General features: G+C 38.3%; 1 protein-coding gene across 2 annotated transcripts in view; it reads right to left on the bottom strand.

The window, feature by feature from the left end:
- Window positions 1–1,209: 1,209 nt before the first annotated feature.
- ABCB11 (ATP binding cassette subfamily B member 11) overlaps window positions 1,210–17,431 on the bottom strand; it is a 91,251-nt gene continuing 75,029 nt past the window's right edge. For both annotated transcript variants that reach the window (XM_055308511.1, XM_055308512.1), the window contains 7 exons: window positions 16,541–16,744; window positions 15,026–15,267; window positions 12,478–12,634; window positions 11,126–11,323; window positions 7,639–7,845; window positions 6,296–6,442; window positions 1,210–5,462 (listed from right to left, as the gene is read on the bottom strand). In XM_055308511.1, the coding sequence (XP_055164486.1) occupies window positions 5,262–5,462; window positions 6,296–6,442; window positions 7,639–7,845; window positions 11,126–11,323; window positions 12,478–12,634; window positions 15,026–15,267; window positions 16,541–16,744 (1,356 nt within the window). In that variant the 3' untranslated portion in view covers window positions 1,210–5,261. The remainder of the gene's footprint in view (window positions 5,463–6,295; window positions 6,443–7,638; window positions 7,846–11,125; window positions 11,324–12,477; window positions 12,635–15,025; window positions 15,268–16,540; window positions 16,745–17,431) is intronic.

The following is a 17,431-nucleotide window of genomic DNA, read 5'->3' as shown; positions in this document are numbered from 1 at the left end:
CAGAGCTCCCCTCCTCCAACACCCGTGCACGGACACCTGTGCACCGGAGGGGAGGCACCTGGGGGCTCAGTGGTTTAGTGCCACCTGCAGCCCAGGGCGTGACCCCGGGATTCTCTCTCTCTCTCTCTATGAATAAATAAATAAAACTAAATAAATAAATGATGTAAACAATTTTAAACATTCTGATAAGGGCCAATGTAACTCTTTTCATAACTCTGACATCAGAATGTTTGATTTTACCAGATTCTATCATGATATGATGCTTGTTAGTCCAAATGAGTCATGATCTTTAACAAGTTTTACAAAGTTTCTGAGTATAGTATAAGAACATGTTCCAAGGGAGAAGCTGGACTCATGTTTTTATAAGACTCAAATCACATAGGGACAATGGAGGCTCAGATCAGGAAATACATGAAACTGGATATTCTCTCCCTGTCTTTCCAATATAGTAGCTTCTAGTCACAGGTAGCTTCTAGAACTTGACAAGTGGCTAGTCAGAGCTATGCTGTAAGTATAAATACACACCAGATTTTGAATATTTAATATGATAAAAGAAACTCTTATTAATAATTCTTATATTGATTATATGTGATAATAATGTTTTGTATATATTGGGTTAAATGAAACATGTTAGTAACATTGATTTCACCTGTTTCTTTCTACTTTAATGTGACTAGAAAATTTAAAATTACAGATGTATTTGTATTTGTGACTCATATTTTTATTGGAAGACACTGCTCTAACATGGGTTAGTTGTCTTGGGGCTCACAAATTGTTGACTATTTGTATACATCTAAAATGATCATTCCACCAAGATGTACTGAGCCATCACCATACACCAAGTACTGAGTAAAGCACTGGGGATATTAGGAACTACATAGTGCCTGTCCTCAAGGACCATAGACATTTAGTATGTGCAGGGAGCTCTGGCCACTTAGAGGATGAATGGCTGGAAATAAAGGCTATCAAAATTTTGGTAGATATCCTTCCAGGTATACCTTTACACATATAGGTACATATCAACACAGACATCGATACACATAACAGATTCATAAGGTGTGAGGTGTGAGGGGTGTGTGTGTGTGTGTGTGTAAAGAGGAGAGAGAAAGAGGTGGACAGATGGCATCATACCCCTATAATGATTAGAAACTCACTTCTACACAACATATAATGGACAACATTCCGCAAAAACAACACACATAGGTCAATATCATTTTATTGGCTTCATGGTAAACATCACTGTATATATGTGTCTCAACTAATTTTACCTTTTCTGTGATCCTCTTTTTTTGAACTTTTAGATTGTTTCCAAGTAATTCTGGGTAACGCAGAAAGAGACAACCATGCACACTTTTGTGATTAGAAATTTAAAATAAACTATGAGAAATGGAATTCCTGGTGAATCTATTTCTGGACTCTCTTATCCTGTTATGTGGCTTTCAAATCCAGTTTTGGTATCTACTGTTTTAATTATTGTGCCTCTGTGCTACATTTTTCTCCTTTTGTTTTAATTTTTTTAACTTTATTTTTAAATTAAAGATATACATGCGCATAAATCTTTCTGCTATTTCTTCTGGTATTTACTTTCATCTTTTGAAAAAAATTGTAATTTTTTCTAGCTTTATTAAGATATAATTGACATATAAGATTATGTTTACCTTCCTCTCTTAAAGTAATATGTTTTATTGGTATTTGTTTAAATTTTTAACTGTTTAATTTCTACCAGGGAATATGAGGAATACACCCATATCCTATCCCCTATGCAAATCTTCTCCACGTCTTTTCTCTCCCTTTCCATAACCTGTCTCTAATTTGGGTTGAGATCAGCATTCAGCATTAACATTGACATGGCTTTGCAAATAACATTCTCAGTGGGTCGTGCAATGTAATATGAATATATTTCCTTTCATGTATAAGCTTTCTTTTACTCCAGAGCTAATAGCTAATAATCCTCTCTCTCTTTCTCTGTCTCTCTTCGTATCTGTTTGTCTTTCTGTATACGCATCGCTAATTCACCAGAAAACTCTGGCAGGAGGAATGTTACACAGTCTAGCAGCATCATGTTTTTCCTAAAGACATCTGTCATGGAACCTGAGTTCCTTGTTTCAGTCTGGACTGGCCACTCACTCGCTCTAGCAAACCAGTTATCCTGGGATTTTTCCTCCTAATCATCCTGGACATTCCCATCACCTCATTCTTGAGTTACATCACCTGTTTCCTAGGTCCCATATCTTCCTCTCTCTTCATTTACTTTTATTTTAGGAAAACCCTCCTGTGGCTTCCTGAGAAAAGATGTATGGGGAGGGAAAGTTTTGAAACCTTACATGATTGAGAGTTTCTTTAGACTTCTCTCATTCTTCAAAATAGTTTTCTGGTTATGGAATAGTTTTCTGGATATGGAATAATTTTCCCTAGAATTTTGAAGGCAAATGTTTACATCTTCTGACTTTTAGTGTTACTGTCAAGAGATCCTATGTCATTATGATTCTTTATTATATGTACCATGTTCCCCCCTCTCCTGGAAAATTTGAGTATCTTCCTTGGCCAGTTTTCTAAAATTGCATAGTAGTGTGTCCACAGAGGATCTTTACTTATTTATTATATTCAATACTTGTTGAATCCTTTCAGGTTGAAAATTCATATCCTTTAGTTATAGGAACTATCTTTGGACTCTTTAATAATCTACTCCCCTCTAATCTTTCTGGAACAGCAATTAGCTAATTATTATACCTCCTGGGTTGTTCCTCTAAAATTTCTCTTTTTCTTTTTTTCTACTTTTTGGCTCTATATTTTTGTCCTACCTTCAGGGAAATTTCCCCAACTTTACCTTCTAATCCTTCTATTTTTTTTTCTCCTGTAAACTTTTTTATTATTCGGGGTTATGGGATTAGTTTGATCATAGCATGAATCCATCCTGAAAAACATTAGAAATTACAGAAAGACTTGAGATAAGTGTCAGACAGAACAGAGAATGCAAGTACCCCTGTTATCTGAGAAACACTAATAATGTAAAATTTGCAGAGACCAAATCTTGCTAGTGATATAGGATGTGGGATAGATACAGAAATATTGGTACTCCCTGGTGTTGTAAAATAAATTTGCAACTTTATGTACTTCTATATTTTTAAGGTTATAGTCCTTCGCCTTGTCACTGAGCCTCAAGAGACAATTGTTTTCCCACATTCTGTCAAACCCTCTGTCGGCGACCTTTTCCCACTCATCAATAACTTTCAAGTACCTTATTTGAAAAATAATTATTATGCATTCATTTTTTACACCCCACACATTCCACTCCAGAAAACTGGCAGCCTCCCGGCACAGAGCTTATGTTCTTCTTTGAAATGCACACTTACACTAATGGATTTTGGTCTTCTTTCTTCAATATTACAGGATGAGCACATGCATACTGCAAAATTTAATTCCTTCTTGCAGGCATCTTTATTCTGTAGTGTACTTGTCCCTGCCATTTTTTATGACTTACCTAGAGTACTGTCCTCCATCCTCTCCCTCCCTGAGTTGGCAACCATCAATTCTTCTGATCTAACTAGTTAACTTGCTAAACCATGTTTATGGTTATTTACTAGGAAACACCGGACAGACACATAAATAACATACCTCAATAAGCAAGAGCTTAGGCTTAATTTGTAGGCAGAATTTCAATTGTTGGCCATAGGAGAAAAAAAAAATCTATGCTTTAAGTGCATTTGAGAAAGAGAGAGAATAGAAAGACATCTTGATAGTAGGGCAATGTGATAGGAACTGCTACTGAATTTTTCATTTCTGTTATCAAGAGCTCTTTCTTGTATTTTTTTTTTTGGTATGTTCGTTTTTATGAACTCTTGTTTTTATTTAAATAGATAGGAATATCTTCTCATCTCATTATGTAAATTTGTTAGCATTCTTTGAATGTTTTCTGAATCTTTGCATTGGCTCTGTTACCTCTAACACCCTTGTTCTGGGCATTCTATTGTTGTCATTTTGCTTTTTATGTTACAATATTTCCTCAATGCCTGGTGATTCTTGATGGTCTATTCATATGGAAAAATGAGACACTGGAAAGCCAGTGGGTACATGTTGGCTGGTGGGGCTTCACAGTAGTTATCTGGTTGGGGAGTTTCTTTGGAGTATCTCAGGAATTGGTCTGATTGGTCTCTTTTCTTGAATTAGCCAGTTTCCCCAGAGGCTACTCCTAAAATCTCCTGCTAGAGAAGGAGGGGGCTGGAATTTTTTTCTGTTCATATATAGCTTTCTATTCAATCTCCTTGTCTCTTGTATGTTAGCTACCCGTTCAAATGTGACTAGTGTCTCTAAGTCCAAGCTTCTCAGTGAGCTTCCCCATCCAGTCTTTTGCTAGACATTTAGAGAAGGCCAGCCATCCTGCTTCAGGAGTGGGGTTTGTACTTCTGTTTTCATACAAGCAATAGAAGTGGAGGGTGGTGACAAGGATTAAAGATCTGGGATAGAGCTTTTATCCCAGATTGCTGTCCTTTGTTTCTCCAAAGTCTATTCATGAAATGAAAAAATTGCATTTTACCTTTTGTAGCTTCATTTGGTTTTATACAAAAAAGCCACATTGGCAGATTCTAGTCCTGTAAGTGATGACTTCTCCACCCACCTCTTATACCCTGAATCTATAAATCCACATTCCTAACTGGTAAGTCCTTACAAATACTTGCTCCTTTCTGCCTTTCCCAGACTGAGAGCATCCAGAGTATTAAAGTCCTCCTTTTCCAATCCCCATCTTTAGAGATGAATGGATCTGCTTTCACTTGCAAGAAAACCTAAGTCAAGAAATAGATGGTTGTCAATCCTCCTGGTCTTTTTGCATATGACCTTGGTCCAGTTTGATAAACATTCACTGAGTGCTTATTATAAGTGCACTAGGCTCTGTGAACACTGAAGTTTCAAATATGCAAAGGATAATCCTCTGCCCTTGAGGAATTAAAAGTCTCATTTACTCTATGACTTCTTGTTAATTCCCATATAGTAATTGGGACTAGCTTCTGGATGGAGAAAGCCACTGGGTAATGGCTGAGCGTCTGCTTGACATTGGAATTTCACTCACACTAACCCTAGTTTCTTTCATTTTCTATATACAGATTTTTTAAAACTAAATTATTATTGAAGGTCATTAGAAATTAGCCTGGATCCCAACAGATGATAATGTCTGTAAAAGCAAAATATCATTTCTCCTTGAAGAAAAAAAACCATGGTACTCCTGTAATTGGTGTATCATTTGTATATGAAATTCTTAAGTCAGGTCAACTGATGGGGGCTCCTGTGGTAACTAGTTTGTAGTAGGCTCCTTTCTGGGCCATCAGTTCTTCATGGGTCCCCTTTTCAATCACTGTCCCCTGTGACATGACAGCAATGATATCTGAGTTTTGGATGGTAGACAAACGATGAGCGATGACAATGCAGGTCCGACCTTCTCTGGCTTTGTCCAGGGCAACCTGCACCGTCTGTAAAGACAAGGTGGAAAGTTGATGCAAAGACACATGTTGGTTCCCTGGTCCAGCATTGCAAGAATTCTGCTTAACACTATTTGAGTAACATTACTATATCCAGGGGTTAAACCCAAAAGCTTGACAAGAGAGAGGATTACATAAGTATTTGCTGACTGCAATGCATCAATGATTTCAATTACCCTCTACAGGCTGAGAAATTTTAGTGAAGCAGGACTGAACCAAACTAGAGGTCACTGTGTAATTTTACAATGCTTGATGGTCTAGTTGGCAAAAATGAAACCAGAGAAACCGTTAGGTAAGGTAGCAGTTAACGGGTCATTACTGATACAGTTCTTCCTTGAGGACATATTAGTTTTCTCCAAATGAATCCTGATTTTTAAGGTGTTAATTATAAATGGTAAATTTCATAATTTTGTCTTGCACAATTGCATTTCGTTTCACGCAAGCTGTGCATCAGATACCACCTTTTACTTAGTGTTGTATGCTGTCTACAAGCTTTGCCATGTAACGTTGAAATGATAAAATATGAAACACCTAACAGGTGACCTAGATTACTTTATTTCACTTAAGAAAGTTACCTTTGGAATATACTCTTAAAAAGTGTATCTTAAAAGCAATTCTTATTTTAAAGTTAAAATATATTTTTTATTTGAAACACCCTATTTTGACTCACTTCCTCTAGATTATTGTCTTTTTGTTCCACTAATAGTGACCATTTATACTGTCAATGAATCAGAAAATTGAAAATAGTGTCAATTTATAAGGGCATATATTACAGCAAAAGATTCATTTATAATGATCTAAGACATTAGAAAATCAATACATACCTTTTCACTTTCTGTGTCCAGGGCAGAAGTAGCTTCATCTAGTAGCAAGATTTTAGGATTTCGTACAATGGCCCGAGCAATAGCAATACGTTGTTTCTCTCCTCGAGATAGTTGAGACCCTTGGGACCCAACATTAGTTTCATATTTCTGGAAAAAGTATGGTAAGTTTGAGACCCAGAAACAGTCATTTCCCCTATGCTGTATGGAGACCCCACATCAATGACCTCTCTATGGATTTAAACAATTTTTTTTCTCTTTTAAACTTGGGAATGATAAATAAATCCTTCTCTAAAGGATGTCAAATCCATTTAGGAATATAGGAAAAATATAGTGTTTGTTGGGAAACTAGGGGATTTTATATCCCCTTCTCTGCATTTATTTTAGGTTTGTATTTTTTTTCTTTCTCCTTGTCTGTGAGATCTCTCTGATTTAAGATTCCCTGATTTCCAAATTACTGTCTGGAAGATCTTTCCAAGATGGAATGACAGTACGAATGCAAGGGCCCTTTGAGAGATCTTCTGGTCCATCCTCTTATTGAGGAGGCATCATTCTGGATCACAAGCCTAGGTAGGAATCTAGGTGTGAATCTAAAGCCCACCACAAACAGCACAAAATTTATAAACATAATCACTTACAAAGAAAAGTAATTTTCCAGTGGTATTTAAAAGAAGAGGAAAAGATTAAAAGTTTGGTTCCTAAAATTTCGTTTTCATGTGTTAATTTTCTTTGTGATCAACCACTAAGAGGCTCTTGGTGGATGGAAAAACGCAGAATTGATATTGTACTAAGTTCAGACTTGGCTCTGGAGGAGTGAGAAGCTCCAAAGCAGATGCAACTTACCCCCACCACGCACAAGATATGCTGCCAAATAATGCAATCATGATGATGGCCATAAGAATAGCAGCAGCTTTCTTGGTATGGCTATTATGCATATTCTTACATTTTAATGTTATTTTTTGCATTTTCCCGATGATCAAGTATCAGAAAAGATAAGTAATTGTCCCAAAGTTACACAGTAAGCGGCAGAGTTTGGGTTCAAACCTAGAGCTGCTCCACGTCTCAGGATTGCTTCCCACCACGCTACACTAATGCTCAGTATAGTGCTGCTTTATGTACAATAAGTTCCATGGCATCCTTTGCACTGGATAATACAATACTTTCCAAAGCTGAAGAGTATGCTGACATTTATTTTGCTTAAAGGACAGAGACAATCTCAGGGCACCAGGAAATGACCTGTGTTGCCTTTGACCCTTTCCTTGAGCCATAGTCATAATCCTTTTTTGGCCATTCTACCTCTATCCATCCCCATCTCCCACTGGGAAAGATTCTGACCTAGTCCTCACCTCTGGGAGTGACATGACAAAGTCATGCAGCTGTGCCTGCTTTGCGGCTTCTATGACTTTTTCCATGGGAATTTCTCTGGTGTTGTCCCCATACTTGATATTGTCCATTATGCTACAGGCAAACAACACTGGTTCCTGGGAAACAATCCCAATGTTCGAGCGGAGAAACTGGACATTGACTTTTCTGCTGTCATGCCCATCTATCATCTGCCAATAGAGGTGACAAACAGAGCATTAAGTTTTAGAATTCCAGCCGTGAGAAAAGTTCATATTCTAGAGGCAGTATTATACAAGACATTTGCTTTGCTTACGAGATAGAAATCTCAGGAATCTTATAAATATGTTTGTCTTTGACCTCTGGAGGTAATGCATGTCAGGAGTGGTGTCAAAGTTATAATCAGATTGTGGTTTTGTTTATTTGTTTCCCATATTCTAACTTTATAGGTAGTCCAAATGAGAAAGGCACTTGAGATAGTATTTTGTTAAAAAAAATTTCCCCTTATACTTTGGTGCAGCACAGACCCTACAAGTATGAAGAATTACTCAATTTTGAGACTTCACAGGTTATGAAACAATTTTTTCTATGTAAAGCTATTGGACAATATAAGAATCAAAGCTATTTCCTTGATTTTACTGGAACTAACATGAGATAATAGACCCAACTAAGAAAGGAGTGCATTTATTCACTTAGTCAACAAACATATATTGAATTTTCTGCCACAAGGGCGCCATGCTAGGCAGTCTTTTGTCTGCTATATAAGGAAAAAAATAATCTCTGTGTTCTAGTTATCTGTGGGCTAGTTAGACACAAGTACAGGAATTCAAATATCTATCATTTGAGTTGTTTCACTTAAAAGCCTTAAAATAGTAAAGGTACAGTATGTTTAACATACTACTGTAAATATGATTTCAGAAAAAGATGATGTTAAATGCTGTGAACATAGTATATTTTAGATAAATTCTCAGCAATGGAAAAAGCAAACACCAGAGGGAGAAAAAGTAGGGCATTCCTCAACAATTAGCCCTGGCTCATCTTCCTCTTCTCATTTTCCATAGTACTTATAGATTGCAAAGCACAATTTAATACCTCATTAAATACTGGAGCTGTTTGCTAATTACTGTACATGAGCTAGTATTGTAAGCTCCTAAAAGACAGAAGACATGCTTCATGCTCCTTAGAATCTACCACAGGGCCTACCGAACACAGTACTGCATGTCACAGGAATGAAATGTTGACACCATTGAAAGCTACATTTGGTAGCTTCCTTAAGAGCAAAGACAATATTTTAAAATTGCAAAAAAGGTGGTATTTTTCTTACCTGAAAAAGGTTTAGAAATGTTTTACAATGGTATAACAAAATATATTGCATTTATGAGATTTAAGGAATCATGCTGATTTCTTCATGGGCATTGCTTCCTCCCTATGACCAGAACAGGCACTGTGCACAGTGAGAGAAATATACTTAATGTATATGTTATTGTTGGAAAGGTCAAACGTGGAGGATTCGGTCCCTGTATGTCTCATGGTTCACAATCTACCTGGGGTGATAACAGGATAATCTGACCTTTTGGAAAACCAGACCCTCTCCTTTGCAGAAATCAGAGCCCAGTGCAATGCGCTTTCTAGATTCATCAATCACTATGTATTTGTAAACAAGTGCCTAAAATTAATAACAAAATAATTATAAACTATGTATAATCAACTCTTACTCTTTATTTGCATAATTTCCTGGATTCTACCAATATCCGTTCACTTGTTTCTTTGCTTTGGCTTAGGCAAGGGAATCTTTAGTTGCCTCCTTTGAGTTTCTTTCAGCTTTTCTCATCATAACGTGACCTGTCCTAATTGCAATGAAGATTCTACTACCTAGGGAACTCGAAAAGGCCTTTTTCAAAATATTAGGATTAAACAGTCAGGTGTGGAGCAGAATAAAACATTCTCAGACCTATGCCTCTGAATCATTTCTTAGAAAACTACTGGTGCACACATTCCAACAAAATGAAAGTGAAACCCAAAAAAAGAGGAAGGTATGGGAACTAGGAAATAATGGATCTAATCCAAGAAAACATGCAGGAAACTCACAGGGTGACAAGTGTTCGTAGTAATTAGTCCAGGCAGTAACAGGCAAGAGAGACAGAAGCAGGTCCCTCAGAAAAAGGTAGCAGGATAGAGACATTGGAAGAATGTAGAGATTTTATAAAGCCAGGGGATGCAAGAAAAAAGAAAGTCTTTCAGAAAGCCTTCCCCTCCAGAAAGAAAATGCAATGCTGATGTACCTCACCACTTGGTTATGGGATGAACAATATTACATAACCATAACAAAAGTTGTCAGTGATTTTTAACTTTTAGAGTCAGTCGAGAGTGAAAACATGAAAGATCATAAATGTTTTAAACAGAATGGTTGTGTTTTGCATTTTGGTAATAGAAAAGTACTGTTATTAGTACCAGAGAAATAAAAGGAGGGAAGAAGAGGTGAAAATAAACATAGAATTGCTACTATTCTCATCTTAGAAAATGAGAATTCAAGGGATGCTATCTGTAGGTGGTGGAACAGAAACAGAATTATATTGATTAAACTTACAAACAGAGAAACTTTCTAAAGTTATACATCCATACTGGGAGGAGGTGCGTAAAAACAGGAGGAGTGGGAAGGGTAAGCTAAATCTCCATCTCTTGAGAATAAGTCAACAGAGAGTCTAAATTTGTTAAATCGTGAAACAGCAGCATAATCATATTATTTAGAGACATTGAAGTAATCATTGAAGGATCTAAAAATATCAAGTAGGTAAAAATAGTTGTCTTTGAGCAGAGAAATGGGGGAGCGGTGAGAAGGGTAAGGGTAAGAATAAGAGGTTGCTTTTTATTACAAATCTTTCCTGTTTTATTTTGTTTTCCTCTGCATGTTATTTGGAAAGAAAGAAAAGAAGAAGGAAAGAAAGGAGAAAAAAATGCTCTGGAAAATAAGCAATTCACCAATTTTTCAAATCTCCCTGCCAAAGCTTTATGGCACAATAACTACTGATTTGAGTTCTTTATATCATTTAGACCTAAGCTTCTCGAACCAGGATTGTGTCAGATTTGTCATACGAAACCCCTTCTCTTGCTTATTTATCATTGTGTTCCTTATCACCCCACTCAGTTTTTCCATTCGAGGTCATCAGTTTCCTGATTAGTTTGCACTTTCTGCTCCATTTACAGATACGTGAACGCTCCTGTTAAACACACTCATCTTCAGCTTTGCAGTGTGCCCAGTTTTCCTTAACTGGTCAGCAGACCATCTGGAACCGGGAAAAGTACGATATTACAAAGTGAGAGGTAGAATCAGGTCAACCAGCAAATGACTGGAACTGGACAATACCGTAGGGGTAAGTGTCCAAGGCAAGAACTTTCCAGTGAGTCTGGCAAGGCGTGATCTTGAAACTACTTTGAAAGGGCCGGAGACACTCTGCAGCAAGCAGAATTCTCCAGAGCATTCACATTGCTTACCACCTTCCCTTGGTCAGGGTCATAGAAACGTTCCAACAGCTGGATACTGGTGCTTTTGCCACATCCACTGCTTCCCACAAAGGCCAGCGTTTGGCCTGGACGAACGGATACCGAGAGACCATTCAGAACTTGCGTATCAGGTCGAGAAGGATATGTAAATTTACAGTCGACAAAGTCAACCTGGCCCTGGAAGTTGTCCTGTGGATGGGAAGATGGGGCTTACATATATTCCTACTATATGTAACAGTAGAACAGTGTTCTACTAGAACCTAGAATACTGAAAACGCGCCTGAATCTGAGTTTTAGGTCCTTGGTTAAGATATCTTCAACAGCACACTGCCATAGAGCAAGTCTAAAGACAGCCGCTTGATGAAATGGCATTCTGTTCCCCGTTCTGGCAGGTGTAGACTACAGGGAGGTTTGAGCAGTGAAATGTAAGATACATGACTTCTTATTCTCATTTTCACCTAGAGGGATTTCCTTGTCACCCATTCTTTGACATTCTGAATGAAAAGACCAACTAGAAGAAATGGTTCCATCACAGAAGCCAGTAACTGTCCAAAACCCTATAGTTCTGCTCCCCCTAAAGATTTCAAATAATAGCATTACACTTCAAATAATTCAGAAAGTTACTCGCAGCCTGTATTGCAAAGGTTGTGCTATCTGAATTATGAATTATCAAGAGGATAGTATTTAATAACAACAGGAGGAACAGGTCGCTTGACCAATTTACAAAGATTTCTGAATTTCGTTCAGTTTTCCTAGGGTTTAGTTTTGTTTGGCTCTGGGATATTTAAAAAAATAGGCAGGGAAGATTTAAAAAAAACACCTGTGAGGACTATCAGAAGAAAAGATATTTTGTAGAGATTGAATTAGTTTTCTGGGAGTCCACATGAGCTAAAAGTTGAGCCTAGGTAAACATGAACTAAATCAATATTATCGGACAGGAAGAACTGTTTTTTTCTACATCCTGTACCAGAACATTAGTAGAAAACATGGTGGTCAGGTAGGTCTCAAAAGACATCCAGCCTTCATTCATCAGCCATTCGTTCATCCATCCACATTTCATTCATTCTGGAACTAAGTGTGTTTTACATTACACAGAATTTAGCATTCACTGAATATCATTGCCTTATTCAAATGCCAGTTTTATGAATAATTTTAATGCTAATTTACTTCATTCCTTTACACTTATAAATCTACTGTCTGTGCTTTCTGAGTGCATATGAATGAACCCATAGACTGCAGGAATTTAAAAGTTAAGTGGTATCCTATGGACATCCCCAATGGGCTGCACATACACACGCATGCACAGCCCTCCCACACTACCCCTCACCCCCCTCAGTACTTACCCACTTTTCACCTGCACTACTGTACACCTTGATTGGGGGTTGTCGATCCAGCAGTTGAAAAAAGCGTGCAGCTGATATTTTAGCTTTGGCATAACTGGGGGTGTAAGAGGAGGCTCTTCCAAGAGCTGTCGCGCTCAGCACAACTGAAGAGATCACCCTGCAATAGAGTAGACACCCGGGTAGAGCAGGAGTGTGGGGTGGTTGGTATGACAGCCTAGGAGACAGGCATTGTGTGTGTGTGTGGGGGGGGCAGCCCTACTTCTGCTAGTAAAGAACAGAGCAGCCTTGATTTGTCTGGGAATGGGGGCTTGGAGAGACCAACAGTTTTCAAGTGTGTTGTATGTCAAGTCAAAATGGTGATGGGAGAATTGAACCAGGGGTGTTCACATGTCCAAACCCTGCTTTAACTACAATATCCCCTTTTTCAAAAACTTGTTTGGGAAAAAAGATTTCTTGAAAAGAAACAAAGGGGGGGGGCTTGAAAGATCACCAGATTGGGTTGAGTTCTTGCAAAGCTAACATTTTTTGGATCTATGATAAGAGTGTAAAAGGCAATGATTAGTGATATAAACATCATTCTGTATCAAGCATGCATGTCACTCATGCTTCAGACACCATGAGAAAGATACAATTGTCTGTTTGCTTCTACATCCTCTATCTATATTCAACATGTGCAAAACTAATGAGCAAACGGGTGAGTGGATACTGAGTGATAAATGTGGTGACAGAGAGCTCCGGTGCTGTACAGGTGAAGGTGCGAGGGGCATCCTCTAGTTGATCACCTGCATCACCATGCACAGAAGGCCTGCCTCAGGGTGGCGGAGGGCAGTGTGTTTGTGTGTTTTACTGCTCAGTTCACAAGCAGGAATTCTTTTAGGCCAGACTTGCAAACTCAAACATCTCTAGAGGCCCATCCCAGAGCTTAAAGCAATGAAAAGCACCTGGAATAAAATGGGAGATGGTGGAAGGTGATCTTTCAGTTTTTAAAAAGAAGCTAGAAGCTGGGAATTTTCTATAGTTACCCAATTTTTACAGGAAATATGTAAAATATTATATATTCTTCAAATATCTCATAAACTAACAAGTCAACAGAAATTTGCAATTTTTGCTTTGGGGATTAACAGCTCTCAATATGCCAAAATTCAGAAAAGAGGCTTTCTTGATTGGGATGGGTATAGTGGGGCAGGAGAAAAAATTTCCTCTGTATTTCTAGAAGAAATCTAGAAGGCAAGAAGACAGAGCTCATGGCTTGAGAATGAATTCAAAAGAACAGATTTCTGTTGGGACCACTTTTCCTAATGTCTTCCAAGGCCTTCTCAGACCACCTCCCCCTCATCCCTCTAACATCCCCCACCCCACCCTACTACAGTCATATACCTGCACTCTCAGGCCCTTTTCCCTGACACCCTTTGGTTTTCACCCCCAGAAAACTGGATTCAAAGCTAATGTTATCAGCAAAGCAGGCACAGACTATAAGAGAGGAAATAATTCTCCTGTCCTGGCCTTTGCTATCTCTACCTAGGAGGATTCAGCTGGAAACATGCCCTTCTTGCAAGAAATAGAGTTCCAGTAAGATGGTTCTGTGCACCTTCTGATCCAAGTTCTCTAGATTTTTTCCACATTAACCAGTATGGCAGACTGTGTAAGTGGTTCATTGATCCTCTTACTCTGTACACATCCCTTTGCAATAGGACTTTATTACTCCTCTGTGATATTGCGATTCAGGGTGAGAAACATATATTTGGTCTTTGGCTCTCATTCCTGGCACAGAGCTCTTAAACCCTTGGAAGATCCTATATTTGGAGAGTGACCAAGGTCTCCTTTGTTGTTAATGAAGTGACTTTGGATGGTCTCTAGTAACCTAACATTGGGAGCTGGTTGCCAGGCAAAGCAACCATACAATTAGAGGGGTAGGACTTTCAGACCTATCCCTGCTCCCCACCTCCAGGGAAAGGAAGGGTATCTGGAGGGTCTAGGGAGGTGATACAGGCAATCTTGCAGGGCTGAGCCCTTAACTTGTGGGATCCAATGCTACCTCCAGGTAGATGGTGTCAGAATTAAGTTGAACTTCTGACACACCAGGGGTCAGAAGCGTGTGTGTGACAGCACTGTGACAGTAAAGGAGAAACACAATCAGTTCCTCTCATCAAAAGGTAGATTCTGTTCTCTTTTCTTTAAATCTGGGCTTGGTTGTATGACTTTCCTCGGCCAAAGAGATAATAGAAAATGTGATGCACACAGTACACTTGAAAAGTGCAAGGGGCTTGCTCGCTTTTGTCGTACTTCGAACACTGAGACCATGATATGAAGAAAACAAGCTCACCTGCTAGAGAGGCCAGATGGAGACAAGCCATGCAGAAGCCTGACTAAATCAGTCCAGTCCAGAAGAATCATCCTGACAACCCACAAAATCTTGAGAAATAATAAACCCCAACTGTTTAATACACCAAGTTTGGTATGATTTGGTAAGCAGCAAAAGCTACCTTAGAGCCAGGCTATTCCTCCCTGGAGTGTGGATCTTTTATGACCTTGGCCTGATAATCCTCACCTGAACACATAGCTGAAATGGAGCCCCTCATTGGGAATTAAGTAACCTCCGTATCTGTAGGAAGCAGAATTGGCAACAAACACTATGCACTGGGAAAAACCAAAGCAGAATCCATAAACATTGGCTTTTCGAAAGGCTGTCTTGAATGGCTTCTCCAGCTCAGCCTCAAATGCTTCAATAAACTGCCTCTCTTTTCCAATTCCAGCAACAGTGCGGATATTACTGAGAGCTTCATTTGTAATCTGAAAAATGAAAAAGAGTTTTAGGAATAAAAGAGTAGAAAGAACTACTATGGTGACATTTCAGCCACTACATGGACTGGATCTTGTGGCAGAAGGTGGTACTAATCCATGGTGGAGGCATCATCTGCGAACACAAACAAGGTGTTGGAAGTCAACTTACCTGGATCATGAGTCAAGTTCTACTGAATACTAACATGACTTTGTTGCCTCCACTTGTTGTAGAAGAGAGAAGGGAAAAAATGTGCACACGCTTATCCTTGAAAGCTTTTTAGCTTTTTAGTTAACTTATTTGAAATGTCTAAAATGATATCTTTAGATGTCTTCTGAGACAAAATATATTTAATAATATATGTTCAAAGTATGATTCTATTTGTTTAAAAAAATTAATCTGACCAAATATTCTATAAATATAAAGTTTATCTTTAGTCTATACTATGAATTTGCACTTGTTTCAATCTGTACACTAGGGTAAATAATCACTGTTTCTGAATTAGCATCCTATCCTAAAGTAGCACAAAAATGGGCTACTTTCTCCCACCGGTATATGAAATCTTCTTGGCTTCTGTCTACATGGGCAATGTTCACATTCCCTCCTTTAAGATACAAAACCTAGATAACAGTAAATCTGTTAAAAGAGTAAAGGTATGTGGTGTGTGTGTGTGTGTCTGCACGATTTCTTACACCTGATAAATGTCTACACTACCATCTCCTTATATACCCCTGATAACCAGATATTTCATTAGAACACGATTTTAAAAGTACACCCCTGAAACCTAAGAGTATTTGAGACCTAAACTGTATGTCACAGTTCTAGTTGAGAAAGACATCTAAGTCTAGCAGATGCTAAAGTATGAAAATTAAAAGTCTGTGCCATTCAAAAAATGATAGCTCTTCTCTGCCCGGGCAGCATGACCCTGGGCAACCATTTAGTTAAAAAACCCAAGCAGACAGAAAACCAAAATCTCCACTCTTGCGAATAAGAATACACTGAATCAGGATGTGGAGAAAATAACCATTGGAGGGAAAGGAAATTGAATACGTAACCCTCTGTGTTGGCCCTGCCACTTCTCTATACCTGTTCACACAGCATCAGAGCTTTATTATCATAGCCTTCGGGCAATGGCACATATAAAAAGGCTAGTGGGACGTTTCCAAGGATGAACATTTGTAGGCTAACAGCTTCCTTAAGTCTCTTTGTACTAACTCATCCTTCTAGGTTTGTCTGACAGCCACTTAGCAGCAAGCAGTTTGAAAATTGGGTCTGTAAGATTACCTGGCCAGCGATCTCCAGAGCCTCCTTGTCCTGGGTGGCAAATCCTGTCAACATTCTGGTCTGTAAGGCTCCCGATAAAGCCAAGAAGGGGAAGAAGCACATTATGACCAGGCTTAGCTTCCAGCTAAAGAAGAAGGCAATGATCATGGCCACAGTGACGTTAGTGAAGGAATTGACAATCATCCCGATTTGAGAGCCGGCTGCCTGCAAACCAAAAGCAATCACTGGGTCTGAGACATGCAGTCTCTTTTACCAAGTACCACTATGTGAAAAGGCAATTTTATAACAAAAGGATCATTTTTTAAAAGTTATTCTGATAAAATATGCATGACACGATGTTTATCATTTTAGCTATTCATAAGCAGATAATTCAGTGGCATTAAATACATTCACATTGTTGTGTAATCATCACCACCATCTATACACAAAATTTTCCTGTCATCTGCAACAAGAACTCTGTATCCATTAAATAATGATCCTCCTTCCTCCCTCTCCCCAGCTGCTGATAACCTCTATTCTACTGTCTCTATAAATTTGCCTCTTCTAAGCAGCTAAGTGGAATCATACAATATCCTTCTGTATCTAGCTTATTTTACTAAGCATAACATTTTCAAGATCCATCCCTGTTGTAGTACATATCAGAATTCCATTCCTTTAAAAGCTGAATAATATTTCATTATAAATATATATATCCCATTGTGTCTATCCATTCATCTGCTTGTGAACACTAGGGTTGTTTTCACCTTTTGACCATATGAATACCGCTGCTATGAACACTGATGTACAAATATCTTTTTGTGTCCCTGCTTTCATTCCTTTGGATATATATATATATATATATACATATATATATATATGGAATTACTGGGTCATTTGGTAGTTCTATGTTTA

Source organism: Nyctereutes procyonoides, unplaced genomic scaffold, assembly GCF_905146905.1.
Source record: "Nyctereutes procyonoides isolate TBG_1078 unplaced genomic scaffold, NYPRO_anot_genome, whole genome shotgun sequence".
NCBI classification, from domain to species: domain Eukaryota; kingdom Metazoa; phylum Chordata; class Mammalia; order Carnivora; family Canidae; genus Nyctereutes; species Nyctereutes procyonoides.
The sequence above is the reverse complement of the archived record's forward strand: the minus strand, read 5'-3'. Positions and strand labels throughout refer to the sequence as shown.